The 19,269-nt window shown below is 50.7% G+C and overlaps 1 protein-coding gene across 1 annotated transcript; it reads right to left on the bottom strand.

Annotated features, from left to right (window-relative positions):
- LOC102170006 (phospholipase A2, membrane associated) lies at window positions 13,833-18,782 on the bottom strand. The gene is made up of 5 exons (XM_005676913.3): window positions 18,662-18,782; window positions 16,421-16,470; window positions 15,863-16,007; window positions 15,507-15,613; window positions 13,833-14,313 (listed from the first exon to the last, which is right to left on the bottom strand). The coding sequence occupies exons 2-5, from the start codon at window positions 16,458-16,460 to the stop codon at window positions 14,120-14,122; spliced, it is 486 nt and encodes a 161-aa protein (XP_005676970.2). The 5' UTR covers window positions 16,461-16,470; window positions 18,662-18,782; the 3' UTR covers window positions 13,833-14,119.

Raw genomic sequence — 19,269 nt, forward strand, 5'->3', positions numbered from 1 at the left:
GGACAGAGCCGTGAACTGGGCGCAGTGCCCACTGGGACTCTGCCTGGGTCACAAGCCCAGGAAGCCAGCCCTGGGCGAGGGGGTAAATGCTCGGAGAGTGCCGGTGGTGGTCTGAGTTTCCAATACATTGACCCACCTTCAGCAGGCTGGCAACGTGGGAGAACATGCCTTACAGAAGACGGGCCTGTGCCTCCCCAGATCAAGAGCAGTCCTGCTGTTTGCCCCCAGCTGGCCGGCAGGAGCTGCTCTTGCCCAGGGAAGGAGGCGGGAAGGCTGGGTTTTACTCACAGTGAGAAGCACAGATGTGGGCACGCCAGGCCCAGTGGTTCACACCCGGTATCCCTTTTCCATCTTTAACAAGCCTGTGCACTTGGTACCAAAGTGTGGTCTACTTAGATAAGGGCACTAGGCGTATGGAAGTGGTGGTGGGGCTCTGACTCAGCCGTTCTCACTCTAAGGCTGGTATTTTTAACCCTTTACACTTGATTGCCTTGTACTAATTTGTTCTTGCACAAAAGAGCCAGGGAGTACAACACACATACACACACACTCACTCATACACACACACTCACACACACTCACACACTCACACTCACTCATACACACTCTCACACACACACACACGCCCACTCACACACTCACACACTCACACATTCACACACACACATGCACACTCACACACCCACTCGCACACACACACACTCTCACACACACACACTCACACACACTCACATACACACACTCACACACATACTCACACACACTCACACATGTGCACAATTTGCCAAATGAATTGGTTTATTCAGAAGAGTCAACCAGGAGTGTGGCTGCCACAGCAGAACATGACATTGGAGCTGACGAGGAGTGGACCGGTGGAAAAATGGCCTGCTTCCCAAGGAAGCTGGGGAAGGGGCTGGGCATCCACGCCCAGACTTGAGCATCTCCTTCTGGACAGAGGCTTCTGTTTGGGGTGAGAAGACCTCCTGACTTGTGTCTAGGATGGGAGAGGGGGTTTCCTTCATTTGCCAGGGCACGTGGCTAGGCTAGGGAGTGGGGAGCTAAGTGGAAACTCGGCTTTAGGAGGCAAGGTGTCCAGGCTCAGGGGCTTCTCAAGCACTTGGGCGTACTGCACTGACAGTTGCTATAGTATTGGAGCTTTATATTATAGGTCTTCATGTTTCTTGCAAAACAAATGATAGCTATTTGATCACATTTGCACCATTGACATTTAAAGTAGGTCCAATCCTCTAAAATCACAAGAAAATATACATGGGATACATGTGTGTGCCAAGTCGCTTCAGTTTTGTCTCTTTGCAACTATATGGACTATAGCCCAGCAGGCTCCTCTGTCCATGGAATTTCCAGGCAAGAGCACTGGAGTGGGTAGCCATTCCCTTCTCCATGGGATCTCCCCAACCCAGGGATGGAACCTGAGTATCTAGTTTCTCCTGCATGGGCAAGTGGGTTCTTTATCACTAGCACCACCCAGGAAGACCAAACACTGGATGGTTGGTTAATATTCTTGGGTTTCTCATGGGAAATCTGAGGGAATAACACAGCCCGTGTTCTCCCAGAATTTCTAGTTTGGGACAAGCACCAGTGTCCAGATATTTCTGATTGATGGGGAGACAGAATTCCTACCCTTAGAAGCCCATACCCAGTCTGATGGGGACACGAGCCGTGAACTGGGATTCTGTGAAAACCCTTGCTGTAAGCCTTGCTGTTTCTCCTCCCCAGCAGATGTGTTCAGGTGCAAAGCCCCTGTTCCCTGGAGTCGGGGAATGCTTCTTGGTGGGTGTAAGCCAGTCATGGTCGTCCCTGTTCCCTTTGTAGTGAGCAGTGCAGGGGAATCACATGACCTTGCCCTGAGCAGTGAGCCACAAGGGAAAGTCTGCTGGGGGCTTCCGGGAAGGATGAATTTCCAAACAGAGCCATGTGTGAAGGGAGAGCCTCTTCCGTAAGGTGAAGCCGTAACTCTTGGAGCTCTAAGTGTGTCTTGGAATCACGTTGCCAGTGTGGCAGGGCAGAAGGCTAGGAAAGGACTGGATCCCTGGTGACACAGCTGAGGAGGCGCCCCCGCTCTGGCACTGCCCTCTTCCAGACTCTGCTACAGGAGAGTCAGACTTCCTCACCCTCTGAGCCTCTGTTAGGTGGGCATCTTGTTGCTTGTCATCCAGAGCCTTCTGAAGCAGAAGGTATTAAGAAGAGGTGGCAAGAATACACAGAAGAGCTGTACAAAAATGATCTTCATGACCCGGATAATCACGATGGTGTGATCACTCACCTAGAGCCAGACATCCTGGAATGCAAAGTCAAGTGGGCCTTAGGAAGCATCACTATGAACAAAGCTAGTGGAGGTGATGGAATTCCAGTTGAGCTGTTTCAAATCCTAAAAGATGATGCTGTGAAAGTGCTGCACTCAATATGCCAGCAAATTTGGAAAACTCAGCAGTGGCCACAGGACTGGAAAAGGCCTGTTTTCATTCCAATCCCAAAGAAAGGCAATGCCAAAGAATGCTCAAGCTACTGCACAATTGCACTCATCTCACACATTAGTAAAGTAATCCTTGAAATTCTCCAAGCCAGGCTTCAACAGTATGTGAACCGTGTGTTTGCAGATGTTCAAGCTGGATTTAGAAAAGGCAGAGGAACTAGAGATCAAATTGCCAATATCCGCTGGATCATGGAAAAAGCAAGAGAGTTCCAGAAAAACAACTATTTCTGTTTTATTGACTATACTAAAGCCTTTGACTGTGTGGATCACAACAAACTGGAAAATTCTTTAAGAGGTAGAAATACCAGACCACCTGACCTGCCTCTTGAGAAATCTGTATGTAGGTCAGGAAGCAACAGTTAGAACTGGACATGGAACAACAGACTGGTTCCAAATCAGGAAAGGAGTACGTCAAGGCTGTATATTGTCACCCTGCTTATTTAACTTATATGCAGAGTACACCATGAGAAACGCTGGGCTGGAGGAAGCACAAGCTGGAATCAAGATTGCCAGGAGAAATATCAATCACCTCAGATATGCAGATGACTCCACCCTTATGGCAGAAAGTGAAGAGGAACTAAAGAACCTCTTGATGAAAGTGAAAGAGGAGAGTGAAAAAGTTGACTTAAAACTCAACATTCAGAAAACAAAGATCATGGCATCTGGTCCCATCACTCCATGGGAAATAGATGGGGAAACAGTGGAAGCAGTGACAAATTTTATTTTGGGGCTCCAAAATCACTGCAGATGGTGATTGCAGCCTTGAAGTTAAAAGATGCTTACTCCTTGGAAGAAAAGTTATGACCAAACTAGACAGCATATTAAAAAACAGACATTTCTTTGCCAGCAAAGGTCCATCTAGTCAAAGTTATGATTTTTCCTGTAATCATGTATGGATGTGAGAGTTGGACTATTAAGAAAGCTAAGTGCCAAAGAATTGATGTTTTTGAATTGTGGTGTTGGAGAAGACTCTTGAGAGTCCCTTGGACTGCAAGGAGATCCAACCAGTCCATCCTAAAGGAGATCAGTCCTGAATATTCGTTGGAAGGAGGGATGCTGAAGCTGAAACTCCAATACTTTGGCCACCTGATGCAAAGAACTGACTCATTGGAAAAGACCCTGATGCTGGGAAAGATTGAGGGCAGGAGGAGAAGGGGATGACAGAGGATGAGATGGTTGGATGGGATAACGGACTCAATGGACATGAGTTTGAGTAAACTTGGGGAGTTGGTGATGGACAGGCAGGCCTGGCATGCTGCAGTCCATGGGGTTGGACAAGACTGAGTGACTCAACTGAACTGAACTGACCCAGAGCTTGCTAAAGACACATGACCTTATGAAAAGGTCATGATGGGAAGACATAATTTCTGATCTCAGTGACCTCAGGCTGTTAAGGAAAAGTCCATGGTTTCTCAAAATCCCACTCGTGGGTCAGCTGTCCAGGGCATTAGGCAATCTCTTCCAGCCACCACCCACCTCTCCTCCCCTTCATGGCCAAACTTGCTCCAGAAGGTTGTCTACACTTGCAGCCTCTCTTCCTCCCACCCACCTTCCAGCCCACTCTAAGCTGGCTTTGCCTTCGCAGATCCATGGGAACAGCTCCCACTGAGTCGCCAGTGGTCTTCCTGCCTCTAAATCCAAGGAGCCCGGCCAGCCCTTATCCTGAAAGACCCCTCTGTTAAACTGGCTGCTGTTAATCATCTCCTCCTGGCCCAACTCCTTGACCTCCTTGCTTTTCTCCTTTCTGGGCCTTTAAAGATCAAGTGGGTGGGTCCATCCAAGTCTCTGCTCTCTGTGGCCACCTCCTGAATCCGTGTCCAGGCCTCCCCTTCATCTGTGTGTTCCTTTATCCTGCTGCCTGCTGCTCATTTCCCTTGGTGTTCTGGAAGTTTCCAAGCTCAACTTGTTCCCAGTGGAAGTCTTCCTGCCCTCCCCTACCAGGCCCTCTCAGTTGTACCATCCACATGGTGGTATAACCATCCAACAGCTCCCAGTCAAGCACCAAGCTCAGGTGACCCTGTTTCGGGCCTATCATAATGGCAGCCTCCACCCCTTGCGTCTGGACCCACCATTGCTAAAGGTCTACAGCTTTCTGTCTCTTGCATGGACCCCCTTCATCTGTCTTCCTCCACACTCAACCAGAGTCAGTCCTCTGCAAATTAACCTGAACATGTCACGTCTTTGCTTGAGAACTCCCTAATTCTTTCAGACAAAATCTAAATACAATACCGTCTTGGGGACTTGACTAGCCCCTTTCTTTCTCTCCAGCATCATCACTCACCACTGGGTCTCATCCTCACATTTCCTTTCATCAGCACAGAATCATTATAGGTCCCTCTGGCCCCTTGGATCCCGCTATGTCCTCTTGTTCGGATGTCCCCAACCCTCCTTTCCCGACCCCTCACAGCCTGGAAGACTCAGCTTGGAGGTCACCGTTCTTGGTGTTCAGAGTCCTTTGCCTCACTTCCTATCAGAATCTGCCATGTTGTATTTTCATTTTTGTTACTCCCCAGTCCTCCGCGAGCCCCCTGAAGCAGGGGCACTGTCCCTTTGAATTAACATTAGCTCTGGTGCCCAGCACAGAGGACACTAAGGAAAATGGACAGCGGAGGCTGGGTGGAGGCGTAGGACTCTTTCTTACCACAAACGATTAGGTCCCAGCGGAGAGTAAAGTTGCATTTCAGGGACGCGGTGCCACACCTACGATTCTCCAGCTTTCTGTAGCAACAGTCTTGCTCTGTGCAGCATCTGCAACGAGCTTGTGCTATCGGGGCTGCCCCCCAATCTCCAGAGAGCCCAGGGACCCAGGTCACCCCCATTGACCCCGGGCAGAGACCCAGGCACATTCCAATAGTCTAGAGCGGAGTTTCTAGCAGGCTGGCTGCTTTTTTAGCAGGGACTTCCTGGGGTTCTTTGATCGTGGAATACCAACATGAGACTTCGGCTCCCACCCCAGCCGGGGCCACAGGTGGGCAGAGATGGGAGGGCTGGGGGTGGCCTCCCCCATCCGTTGCATCCTTGGGGGGTCCTCTGCCACCACCGCACAGGGGCAGCCCCAGAAGCCATCAGTGGCCACAGGTTCTCCTCCTGTCATGTACTTGATCTTTTTCTGAAAATCTGCCAGGTGTCCACGGGCCTGCAGCTGGGCTGGAAGGGCACTGCCGGGTGGCGGGGCCTGAGACGCTGTGACCTCCCTCTGTTTCCCCCCCTCCCCCTCCAAGGCAACCTCTCTTCCCTGCACTGAGAGAGGGCCAGATGCAGAGGGAACGGAAGCTGGGGTTGGAGGCGCCTCCCTCCACGGGCTGCTCCCCTTCTGGTGAGAGGTCACTGTCGACTCTTACCGAAGCCATGATCAACGCCAGCAGCAGGAGGGCCTTCATGTTGAGGGAATTACAGACAGACCCTCCCGGGTGGCGCCAGCATCTGCCCCGGCCCCTGCTGTCCTGCTCACATTCAACAATCCTGATGAAGACGTCTTTAAGAGAACTCTCAGACACGCTCCTTGGCTCCAGGCACACAGTACACGAGGAGGGGGCGCTTCCCAGCTCTGCTGAGTTTCACTGGCCAAGAACCCCCTCCCCCCATGAAACACTGCAGAGACCTCCATGCTCCTCACCCACCTGAGAGTTCCTGGAAGGTTGTGACCAGGCCATCCCACCAAACTGGGAGATCCCTGAGGTCTTAGGCCGTGTGTTGTGCCCCCCAGTAGGTGTATCTTACTCCCCCCGCACACTGGAGTCGAGGCTTGTGGACTCCACCCATGGAGTTGGACCCGCGGTGCTTTTCTCTGGAACTATAGCGCGCCGTCTCTTTCACATCTTAACCATGAACATGCTTCCCTTGTGGCTCAGCTGGTAAAGAATCCGTCTGCAAAGCGGGAGACCTGGGTTCGATCCCTGGGGTGGGAAGATCCCCTGGAGAAGAGAAAGGCTTCCCACTGCAGTCTTCTGGCCTGGAGAATTCCATGGGGTCACAAAGAGTCGGACACGACCGAGTGACTTCCACTTTCACTTGTACATGCGCAAATACACAGCTACTCACACACGCATATGTACACACACACACTCTATACTCATCTACTAATGTGGACATCCTTTTACACGTCCTTTACGCATTCACGTATGCACACAATGCGCTTGTGCACACATACCTTCTTGTAGTACCAAGTCAGGCACATGCAGGCTTGTGCTCATGGATGTATGCATGTACACACACATGTACACACACATGTACACACACGTACACACACGTATGCACATATGTACACACACGTACACACACACACACTATAGGCACCCTTGAGGGCGGCCAGTAATCAGGGACTGGATATTCATTTTTGGCTATTTACTTCTCAGAGGATCCTGAATTGGTGTCTCCAAGTGGCCACCTTGTTTATTCTGAACTCCAGTTAAATAGCTGATCCCTCTGGGAGCTTGGTGGGGTAGGGGATGGGGTGGGGATACCCCCCTTAGTTGGGGGACTCAGAGTTTGGCAGGCTACTCACCCGAGGCAATCCTCTTTTTTCCCCTCTCATCAACAGCACAGAACTGAGGTTTTTCCATCCTTACGCTCCATTCGCTGACGCCGAGATTGTAGGTTATTTTGTCATCTTTCTTGTGGGTGTCCCTCCTGAGTGAATAAATCCCCGTAACCAGGTCTGGGTGTGAGCCTCCTGAACCCACTTCCAGGAGAGGGCAAGGGCCATTTGCTGCTGGCCAAGGGTTTTTCCTTTCTGCTGCTAAGTAAGCCGCTTGGGAGTAAGAATCGGGGCAGTTACTGTTATTCATTCATTCCATAAGCCAGTCATTCAAGAAGTACATGCTAAGCCTCCACAAAGTGCCAGGCCCCCTATGAACCTCTCAGGAGGTGATGAGAACTCGTCCCGCCCCCAGGGATCCTGGGGACCCCGGCAGGGAGAGAACTGCAGTGGGGCAGATGACACCTGCTCGCCTGGCTTGGAACAGCACCTCCACCTTCTCTTCTGGCTCCTCTTTCCTCTCTTCCTCCTCCTCCCCTTCTAGAAAAAGCAAGAGACTGTCCAGAGGTCCCGGTACTCTCACCCAGGTGTGTACTGCCGCCCCCTCCTCCCCAGTCCTCACCTGTTTGGAGATGGAGCTGACTGATGCTCCTGGGATCTATTGCTCTTTCTTCTTCAGCCTCAGGGAGACAGTGACTCTATTTCCAAAGTAGATGCCTTTTTCAAGCCCTTCACCACTGCTAAGAGGTTAACTTGTGTGACCTTCAGTTAATAGTCCCCAACACTCACCCCCCAAAAGCCAGAGACCGAGGCTATGGTGCCCATCCCCATTCCGCCTGCTCCCCACATTCTCCAGGCCCCCCTCCAGGCTAGGCTCAGGAGACTGAATCTTGCCAGCAAAACGTGTGCATCAGTGCTGAGGGTCACCGCCAGGCAGAAGTGAGGTAAAGGCCACGTCCTGTGCCCCAGTTTCTGAGCCCTGAATGGTGGAACCGGAAGATGGAGACAGCTTGGGTCCCTGAGTCATCGCGTGGAGGACCCTTGTCCAGGAGAGTCCACCCACATACAGGCTTCAGCCAACCTCAGATCACACAGCACCATTGCTGTTCAGTTACTCAGTCGTGCCTCACTCATGGTCTTTGCATGAGTGAGAAATACCCTTTGATTTGTTAAACTACTGATCATTGGGATCAGTGAGCAGCAAGCATGGTGGTCTCACCCCATCAATAACCAGCTCTGTGGCTGGATTAGACCTCATGGTTGTTATGATTTCATGATACCTTTTCATGATAATTATCAGAAATCCTTGAATAAAGTTTTATTACTTACATGACCAGGAAGTTACACAGTGCAGCTGGAGCCCCACAGCAAGGTCGAGGGTAGAGAGAGCCTGAGATCTTGGGTCTGGGGTTCTGCTTTTATTTGGGCCGAGGGTGGGGGCCTAGGCTTTTGTTGGCTCACTCTTAATTGGTGGATTTAAAATACATGAGCAGTAATGTAAAGCGCAGGAAGAGGGGAAAAAAAACCAACACAAAAACAGGTGGCCCAAATAGTCGAATTAACCAAAATCTATAAAATGAAGGCGTGGCTGGCAAGGTGTTGATTCTAGATCGCTATCTTTGACCTGGATGCCCGGCAACCAGAGGTTATCAGGCACCAGTTGAAGGTTATCAGGAAAATACCTTACAAAAAACCAACACAACTGTCAGGCTTTACACTACAGTAACCTATCTGTTAACAGCCATCCCAGGCCGCTTTCATCTGAATATAGTTTCCTTGAGGAGCTAGACCTGCATTAAGGGTTGACTCCTGTCGCCGCCAAATTCCTACGTTGAATCCTGACCTCCAGTAAGACCTCAGGATGTGACTCTATTTGGAAAAGAGGGTCTTTGTGGGGATGATGAGTTAGGATAAGTTTATTAGGGTGGACCTAAAGCTGAAACTCCAGGACTCTGGCCACCTCATGCGAAGAGTTGACTCATTGAAAAAGACTCTGATGCTGGGAGGGATTGGGGGCAGGAGGAGAAGGGGACGACAGAGGATGAGATGGCTGGATGGCATCACTGACTCGATGGATGTGAGTCTGAGTGAACTCCGGGAGTTGGTGATGGACAGGGAGGCCTGGCGTGCTGCGATTCATGGGGTCACAGAGTCGGACACAACTGAGCGACTGAACTGAACTGAATGCAGGATGACCGGTATCTTTAGAAAGAGGGGAAGTTTGGACAAAGATGCACATGCATCTTCCCTGGGAGAATTCCACCTTCCAGAAGGTGAAGGCTGAGATTGAGGTGGGGATGCGTCCACACACCAAGCAATCCTGAAGATGGCCAGGTCACCACCAGAGCCTGGGGAGAGGAGGGAACAGATCCTCCCCCACAGACCTCAGAAGGAGCCAACCTCACTGGCTCCTTGATCTTAGACTTCTGGGCTCCAGAACTGAGACAGCAGATATATCTGTTGTTCAGGCTACTCAGGTCATGGTTCCTGGTACAAATTCCTAGTAAATTAAACAGCCTCCGAAGATCCCCATGGGTCTTGACAATATGGGATTTGAGGACAAAGAATGCCCCCTGCCATCTCAGTAAACAAAGACGCTGTGGCCATGCAGCCATCAGCCGCCCCTGACAGCGCCCCCGAGGGGACTCAGAACGGAGGGAATCAGGGCACCAGCCCTCGGCAGGTAAGGCGCACGAGGCACGGTGCAGGAGTGATTGCATCAGCGCCAGACTCTCGCATCTTCAACACATAGAAAAGCGCCAAATTTATTAACCTGAGACATCAGGTCTTCCTTTAGCTGGCAGATATCTTTTGGTGTTTAACTACCCGGGCTTTTTTGTTTGTTTGCTTATTTTTGCAAAAACTCCTACATATCCCAACTCCTCCCTTACCGCTGAGGACAGTCCTCAGACCTACCCAACAGTATGTATCCGGGCTGAAGTTCTTGTTAAAGCCCCCAGTAAAGCAATATTCTCAATGTTTAGGTTCTGCATTTTTTCCCATCAACAGATTTCTGCTCTCACATCTGTCTTTGGCCTAGATGCAGGTACGGAGGTGATGCGCTGGACCTTGGCCTTCTGTCAAACACCTCAGCTTTGGAATACTGTTGTTTCTATGGCAGGCAACACGCCTCACCCCCATATATCTTGGTGGCCCCTGGTATCGTGTCCAGGTCCCAGCACTCAAAGACTCTGGTGATGTCACACACCGCCCTGCCTTTTCCCATCTTCTCAGGATTTTTCCCAATAATTCAACATCAGTGCTCTGGCCTCTTGATAGCCGCCTTCATCCAGAAACTAATTTAAGCACTTGAAGTACATTAATAAAAAAACAAAAGTACTCTCATGGGGCCTACATTTTAGTGGAGAGAGGTTATGAAACAAAAGATACAACAGGTAATCTTTGAATGGCATGGGGGTTAGGGGCACTGACCCTCTGCACAGTTGGATATTTGCCTGTGACTTCACAGTGGCCGCAACATCTGTGATTCCCCACATACAGGCTTCAGCCAACCTCAGATCACGCAGCACCGTTGCTGTTCAGTACTCAGTCGTGCCTGACGCTTTGCAACCCCATGGACTGCGGCACGCCAGGCCTCCCTGTCCTTCACCATCTCCTGGAGCCGGCTCAAACTCATGTCCATTGAGTAGGTGATGCCATCCAACCATCTCGTCCTCTGTCATCCCCTTCTCATCCTGCCTTCAGTCTTTCCCAACATCAGGGTCTTTCTAATGAATCGGCTCTTCACATCAGGTGGCCAAAGTATTGGAGCTTCAGCTTCAGCAGCAGTCCTTCCAATGAATATTCAGGACTGATCTCCTTTAGAATGGACTGGTTTGCTCTCCTTGCAGTCCAAGAGACTCTCAAGAGTCTTCTCCATCACCACATTTCAAAAGCATCAAATCTTTGGCACTCAGCCTTCTTTATGTTCCAACTTTCACATTCCATACATGACTACTGGAAAAACCATAATTTTGACTATACAGACCTTTGTCAGGGAAGCATTGTCTCTGCTTTTTAATATGCTGTCTAGGTTTGTCATAGCTTTTCTTCTAAGGAACAACTGTCTTTTCATTTCATGGCTTCAGTCACCATCTGCAGCGATTTTGGAGACCAAGAAAATAAAGTCTGTCACTGTTTCCATTGTTTCCCCATCTATTTGCCATGAAGTGATGGGACTGGATGCCATGGTCTCAGTTTTTTGAATGTTGAGTTTTAAGCCAGCTTTTTGTAGTACTGTAGTGTATGTCTATACCAAAGCCTTAGATTGTGTGGATCACAATACACTGTGGAAAATTCTGAGAGAGATGGGAATACCAGACCATCTGACCTGCCTCTTGAGAAACCTATATGCAGGTCAGGAAGCAACGTTAGAACTGGACATGGAACAACAGGCTGGTTCCAAACAGGAAAAGTAGTACGTCAAGGCTGTATATTGTTACCCTGCTTATTTAACTTCTATGCAGAGTACATCATGAGAAATGCTGGGCTGGAAGAAGCACAAGCTGGAATCAAGATTGCCGGGAGAAATATCAATGACCTCAGATATGCAGATGACACCACCCATATGGTAGAAAGTGAAGAGGAACTAAAGAGCCTCTTGATGAAAGTGAAAGAGGAGAGTGAAAAAGTTGGGTTAAAGCTCAACATTCAGAAAACGAAGATCATGGCATCTGGTCCCTTCACTTCATGGGAAATAGATGGGGAAACAGTGGAAACAGTGTCAGACTTTATTTTTGGGGGGCTCCAGAATCACTGCAGATAGTGATTGAAGCCATGAAATTAAAACACGCTTACTCCTTGGAAGGAAAGTTATGACCAACCTAGATAGCATATGGAAAAGCAGAGACATTACTTTGCCAACAAAGGTCCATCTAGTCAAGGCTATGGTTTTTCCAGTGGTCGTGTATGGGTGTGAGAGTTGGACTGTGAAGAAGGCTGAGCGCCGAAGAATTGATGCTTTTGAACTGTGGTGTTGGAGAAGACTCTTGAGAGTCCCTTGGACTGCAAGGACATCCAGCCAGTCCATTCTGAAGGAGATCAGCCCTGGGTGTTCTTTGGAAGGAATGATGCTAAAGCTGAAACTCCAGTACTTTGGTCACTTCATGCGAACAGTTGACTCATTGGAAAAAAATCTGATGCTGGGAGGGATTGGGGGCAGGAGGAGAAGGGGACGACAGAGGAGGAGATGGCTGGATGGCATCACTGACTCGATGGACATGAGTTTGGGTGAACTCCAGGAGTTGGTGATGGACAGGGAGGCCTGGCGTGCTGCGATTCATGGGGTTGCAAAGAGTCAGACACGACTGAGCGACTGAATTGAACTGAACTTAGTGTATGTCTGTTTATTGAAAAAAAATCTGTGTATAAATGGGCCTAAGCAATTCAAACCCTTGTTGTTCAAGAGTCAATTGTGGGGTATTAGACGGTGATGAAGCAAGAGGGAAGAGGCAACAGAAATGGATGAGGGGCAGCGGGAGCATCCTGGGGGAGGTCCTGTTACTTTCCATGGGACGGACATGCTCAAACAGGATAGTCAACGCTCAGAAATGGTTTCATTTTTTAATAATTAGAAGAGCTAACCTCGTATAAGTGATTGTTTCCAAATTCAGAGTTATGCCTGAACTTTTTCTATACTCTGATTCCTAATCTTCCTTTGTGAGGAAGAATTATTTAATACTTAAAAAAAAAAACAAAAACTTCTAATGTGGAAATACATTTATGTGAAAGCTGTGTAAGAAATGAATAAACAGAAACCTCAATGAAATATAATTGAGGAGCCAGAAGGCAGAGGTCTCACATTGTGGAAGGTTAGCAGAGCCCAGTGGGAAGAAGGAACGAGTCCCCTTCCTTCCTGGTAAGGACTCAGCCGATGAAAAGCCACGGACTCGTTTCCTTGAGCCCTTCCCCACTGTACAGAGCCAGCAGCTCTGGTGGAGATTACTGAAGAATTCTGGTCCAGGTGGGAGTATCTCAGAGGAGCCTTGGATGACAAGAGGGGATGTAGCATCCAGGTGAGGGATGGACCAGCCACCTACTTTGTGGGTCCCGTACTTTGTGGATTCCACGTCATTAACAACATTGCAATGGCTGGGGGCAGAGCCGTAAACTAGGTGCAGTGCCCACTGGGGCTCTGCCTGGGTCACAAGCCCAGGAAGCCAGCCCTGGGTGAGGGGATAAGTGCCCTGAGAGTCCCATCAGCGGCCAGTGTTACACTGACCCACCTCTGGGCCAGCAAAATAAAAGATTGTGCCTCACAGAAGACTTGGATTATAGACCCCCAAACATCAAGAGCTGCACTTCTGTCTCTCCCCAACAGGCCAGCAGGAGCTGCTCTTGCCCAGGGTAGGAGAGGTGGAAGGCTGGGTTTTTCTTGTAACAATAAGGACAGAGGCAGACAGGTCAGAGCCGGTGGTTTATGTCCATTATCCATTTAACTTCCCCAATAAGCCAGGGGGCCCTTGGGACAAAGCGATCTTCATTTAGATGAGGGCGCTAAGGCTTAGGGAAGTGGTGGTGGTGGGGATTTGACTCAGCCAGCCTGACGCTAAGTGAAGTGTAGTCCCTCAGTCATGCCCAGTGTTTTGGGATGCCGTAGACTCCATGGAGCCTGCCAGGCTCCTCTGTCCGTGGGATTTTCCAGGCAAGGATACTGGAGTGGTTTGCCATTTCCTTCTCCAGGGGATCTTCCCCAACCAGGCATCGATCTCGGGTCTTCTGCATGGCAGGCGGATTCTTTACCGACTGAGCCACCAGGGAAGCCCATATTTTTATTCCCTCGTCCTGGTTTGTTCTCACACTAGAGGTACCTGTGAGTACCACACACACACACACACACACACACACACACACACTCACATACAGTTTGCCAAATAAATTGTTTTATTCAGAAGAGCCCACCAGGAGTGTAGCTGCCACAGCTAAACATGACTTTGGACTTGAAGAAGAGTGGAAATGGGAGGAACAAAACCTCTGGCTGTCCAAGGAAGCAGGGGCAAGGAGCTCGGCATACATGCCCAGATCTGCGCTTCTCTTTCTAGATAGAAGGCTTCTGTTGGGGGAGAGAAGGGCTCCCGGCTGGTCTCTAGGATGGAAGAGGGGGTTTTCTTCATTTGCAAGGGAACATGGCGAGGGCAGGGAGTCGGGTGCTAGAGTGGAGGCTCAGCACTGGGTGGTAAGGCGTCCAGGATTGGGGGCCTCTCAGCACTTGGGGCATTCCCTGTGCACCGAGAGTTTTTGTAGTATTGGAGCTTTTTATTATAGGTGTTCTGGTTCCTTGCAAAACATCTGGCAGCTTTTTTATCACATTCACAGACTATACGTCTACACACACCTTGATTCTCTGAAACCACAAGAAAATAAAAACAGGGTGGGGTTAGTTAATATTCCATGGTTTCTTCTGGGAATTCCGAGGGACAAGACACAGCCCCTGTTCTCCCAGGGTTTCTAGTCTGGGACAAGCATAGACGTTCAGATATTACTGGCTGATGAGGGCCCTGTGTGGGCCCTCAGAGAGCCCACGCCCAGTGTCGTGAGAACACCAGCAGCTGAGCACTGGGATTCTGTGAAAAGCCTTTCTCTTAGCCACTGTCTCTTCCTTCTCCCCAGCAGATGCGTTCAGGGGCAAGGTCCCTGGCCGGGGCGTTGGGGAGCGGCTCTTGATAGGTCACGGTCGTCCCTGTTCCTTTTGTAGTGATTAGGGCAGGAGAAGCACGTGACCTTGCCCTCCAGTGAGCCCCAAGGGAAAGTCTGCTGGGGCTTCTGGGAAGGATGAATTTCCTCTCTCTGGAGAGAGGCTTGTAAAGGGAAGCCTCTTTTGTAGGGTGAAGCGACAACTCATGAAGCTCTAGGGTGCCTTGGAATCACGTTGCCGATGTGGCAGGGCAGAAGGCTGGGAAAGGACTGGACCCTTGGCAGCACAGCCGAGGAGCTGCCCCAGCTGACCACCATTGCTGCAGGTCAAGGGCTTGCTGCCTCTTGTCTGCATCGAGACAATACACCCCCTTCCATCAGTCTCCATCCACCCTAGAGCAAGTCCCCTGAAATGCACGTCTGGTCACGTCACTCCTTCCCCCAAAGAGCTCGCCAATTCTTTAGGACAAAATGTGAATAGAACCCGACACCTTTCTTTCTCTCCAGCATTATTGCTCACTGCTCTGTCTCATCCTCACGTTTCCCTCCCGCAGCACAGAACTGCTACAGCTCCCTCTGGCCCCCTGGACCCTGCTGTGTCGTCTTGGTGGGATGCCCCAGCCCTCCTTCCCCTTGACTCCTCTCCGCCTTGAGGCTGCAGCTTGGAGGTCACCATTCTGTGGAGGCTTCCTCGACCCTCAGGCTGTGCTCAGAGCCCCGCCCTCGTCCTGACTGCGTATCAGAGTCTACTGTGTTGATTTTCCTTTTCCTTACTTCCCACTCAACCGTGAGCCCTTGAGGCAGAGACCTGTCCCTTTGTATCTAGCTCTGGTGCCCGGCACAGCCAACACACAGGAAAATGAACAAAGGAGGCTGGGTGCAGTCGGTAGGACTTGTTCTTACCACAGATGATTTGGCCCCGGCGGATGGACACATTGTATCCCAGGAACTTGGTGCCACATCCATGATACTTTAGCTTTTTGTAACAGCAGTCATGTTCCCAACAGCACCTGCGACAAGACTGAGCTATGGGGGCGGCCTCTGCACGCGCCAGGGAGCCGGGTGCCGTGGTTTCACCCACCTCGACCCCGAGCAGAGACCCGGGGACAGGGACTAGTTCAGAGCACAGCTTCCGCCAGGACGGCTGCTGTTTCAGCCGAGCCTCGCTGGTGTTCTTTGAGGTGAGGCGCCAGCCTTCAGCTCCCGCCCCAGCCGGGGCCACCAGTGGGCAGAGGCGGGAGGGCTGGGGGTGGCCTCACCAATCCGTTGCGTCCTTGGGGGTTCCTTTGCCACCCAGTCCACAGTAGCAGCCATAGGCACCATAATTGGACACGGCTCCCTTTCCTGTTGTGTGCTTGATCATTGCCGCGAAATCCCACAAATATGCATGGACCTGAAGAAGGGCTGGAAGGACATTGCCTGGTGACGGGGCCTGGGACGGCACGTCCACCTCCGCCTCTCGCTGCCACTCCCCCTCCCCACAAAGGTCCTCGTCTTCCTCCCGCAGAGAGGGGGACAGACACGGCGGAAGGGGGCCTTGGGAATGAAGGAGCCTCCTTCCCTGGGCTCTCGCCCTTCTGGTGAGTGACAATGAAAGTGAAGTCGCTCAGTCGTGTCCGACTCTTTGCGACCCCGTGAACTGTAGCCCACCAGGCTGCTCTGTCCAAGGGATTCTCCAGGCGAGAATACTGGAGTGGGTTGCCATGCCTTCCTCCAGGGGATCTTCCCAACCCAGGGATCGATCCTGGGTCTCTGGCATTGCAGGCAGACGCTTTACCCTCTGAGCCACCAGGATGACAGGTAGGATGAACTCTTACCAAAGGCCATGATCACTGCCAGCAGCAGGAGGGTCTTCATCTTGAGGGTTCTGTGGGGGAGGAATACAGATAGGACAGCCTAGACCCCTCTCCCAGGTGATACTAGCTTCTGCCCCGGGCTCTGCTTTCCTGCTAGCATTCAGCAGTTCTGATGAAGAGAGCCTTTAAAAGAACTCACAGACACGCTCCTCAGCCCCAGGCGGGATCCAGCGTGACTACCTTCATCAGGCACACAGTACACGTGGAGGGGGCACTTCCCAGCTTTGTCGAACTTGCCACTGGTCAAGATCACCCCTCCCCGCAATATACACCAATGAGACCACCATGCTCCTCACCCACCTGAGAGTTTCTCGAAGGTGGCGACCAGATCATTGCATAAAACTGGGAGATAGATCCCTGAGGTCTTAGGCTGTGTGTCCCGCATTAGATGTTTCTTACTCACCCTCTACCCTGGAGTCAAGGCTTGGGAATTCTGCCCATGGAGTCCAATCTGCAGTGTTTTTCTTGAGAACTAAAGCAGCACCCTCTCTTTGAACACTTACACTTGTACATGCTCAAACTCACACCTACTCACACCCAAGTGAATGGAAAAAACGTACATTCTGGTGCTCACCTACTACGGTGGACCTCCTTTATCACAATAGATTCACGTACGCACACAACACACTTGTGCACACCACACCCTCTTGTCTCAGCAAATCAGGCACGTGCAGACTTGTGCTCCTGGGTGCCTGCATGTGCACGCACACACACTCTCACACACACACCCCACAGCCACTTGAAGGCAGCCGGTGATCGGGGACTGGGTATTCATTTCTGGCTATTTACTTCTCAGAGGATCCCAAGTTAACAGCTCCAAGAGATCGCCTTGTTTATTCCGAACTCCAGTTAAATAGCTGATCCTTCTGGGAGCTTGGGGGTTGGTGGGTTAGGGGACGGGGTGGCCTTATGGCCAGGTGTTGGACTCAGAGTTTGGCATGCCTCTCCCCTAGGCAACCCCCCCTTTTTTTGCCTCTCATCAATCAACTAGCAGGACAGAGCTGAGGATGGAAACACCTAATGTGCCATCAGCTGATGCCAAATTTCAGATGATTCTGTAATTTCTTTCTCCTGAGTGAATAAACTCTGATAATCAGGTCTGGGTGTGGCCACTAGTCACCCCCTTGAACCCACTTTCAGGAGAGGGCAGGGGCCCCCAGCTGTTGACTGGTTGCTCTCTTCCGCTAAGTATGCCATTTGGGAATAAGAAATAGGGCATTTAGCATTAATCATTCAATCAATCAGCCATCCACAGGAAGTACATATTAAGCCTCCATGAAGTACCAGGGGGTGAGGCTTTCAGGAGGTGCTGGGGATTCGCCCTGCCCCCAGTGGCCCCTGGGATCTCCACAGGGACAGGACTGCAGTGGGACAGATGGTCTTCCCACTGACGTGGACCAGCATCTCCACTTGCTCTTTTCCTTCCTAAATCGTCTGTTCTTCCTCCATTCCTTCTAGAAAAAGGTGAGGGTGTCCTAGCTTCCCTCCACCCCGCCTCCAGGCACGCACTGCTGACACTTCACCCCAGCCGTCCCCTGTTTGGAGATGGAGCTGACTGATGCTCCTTGAATCTGCTGCTCTTCCTTCTTTTCTTCGGCCTCAGGGAGACTGCGACTCTATTTCCCAAATAGAGGGCTTCTTCATGCCCTTCACCGCTGCTAAGAATTTAGCTCCCGGGGCCTTCAGTTAACCCTTCCCCACACCCATCCCCAAAATGCCAGTGTGCAGAGGTGATGTTGCCCACCGTCATTTCACTTGCTCCCCACATTCTCCAGGGCCCCCTCCAGGTTAGGCTCAGGAGACTGAATCTTGCCAGTAAAAGGTGTGTGTGCATCAGTGCTGAGAGCCACTGCCGGGCTGAAGCGAGGGAGAGGCCACCTACAATGCCCCAGGCTTTCTGTGCCCCTCACGGTGGAAGTGGAAGATGAAGGCAGCTTGGATCCCTGAGTCCCAGCATGGAAGACACTTATTCGGAAGAATCCTGCAGACGTGCAGCAGTCTTTGCATGAGCGAGAAATACACTTTGGTTTCTTACACCACTGGTCACTGAGATCAGTGACTAGCAAACCTGTCACACGGCACTCTCAGCCTATCTCTAACCAGTGCTGTGGCTGGATCAGGCAACGCCATTTTTCTCAACTGCAAGATGCCCTTTAACAATAATCATCAGAGATCTTTGAAAGAATAAAGGTTATTACTTACAGGACCTGGAAGAACACAGCACGCCTGGAGCCCCACAGCACCGCTGAGGGTAGAGAGAGAGGCTGAGATCTTGGGTCTGGGGTTCCGCTTTTATTGGGGTCAAGGGTGGGGGCCTAGGCTTTTTTGTGTTCACTTTTTATTGGTGGATTTAAAGTACCTGAGCCGTAATGGAAAGTGCAGGAAGAGAGAGAGGAAAAAAAAACAGGTGGCCCAAACAGTCAAATTAACTAAAATCTCTAAAACAAAGGTGTGCCTGGCAAGGTGTTTATTCTAGATAACCGTCTTGGACGTGGATGCCTGGCAATCAGAGGTAATCAGGCATGAATTGGAGGTTATCGGAAAGTTACTTTACAAAAACCCAAACAGACACCCGAAACAACTGTCAGCGTTTACAGTACAACCCGTCTATACCGACTAACAGCCATCCCAGGCCACTTTCATCTTGAAGATACAAATTCCCTTGAAGAGCTAGACCCTTAACCCTGTGTTAAGGGTTGACTCGTGAACCCACCAAATTCCTACGTTGAATTCAGACCTCCAATAAGACCTCAGGATGTGACTCTATTTGGAAAGAGGGTCTTTGTGGAGGTGATGAGTTAGGATAAGGC

This window comes from Capra hircus, chromosome 2 (assembly GCF_001704415.2).
Source record: "Capra hircus breed San Clemente chromosome 2, ASM170441v1, whole genome shotgun sequence".
NCBI classification, from domain to species: Eukaryota; Metazoa; Chordata; class Mammalia; order Artiodactyla; family Bovidae; genus Capra; species Capra hircus.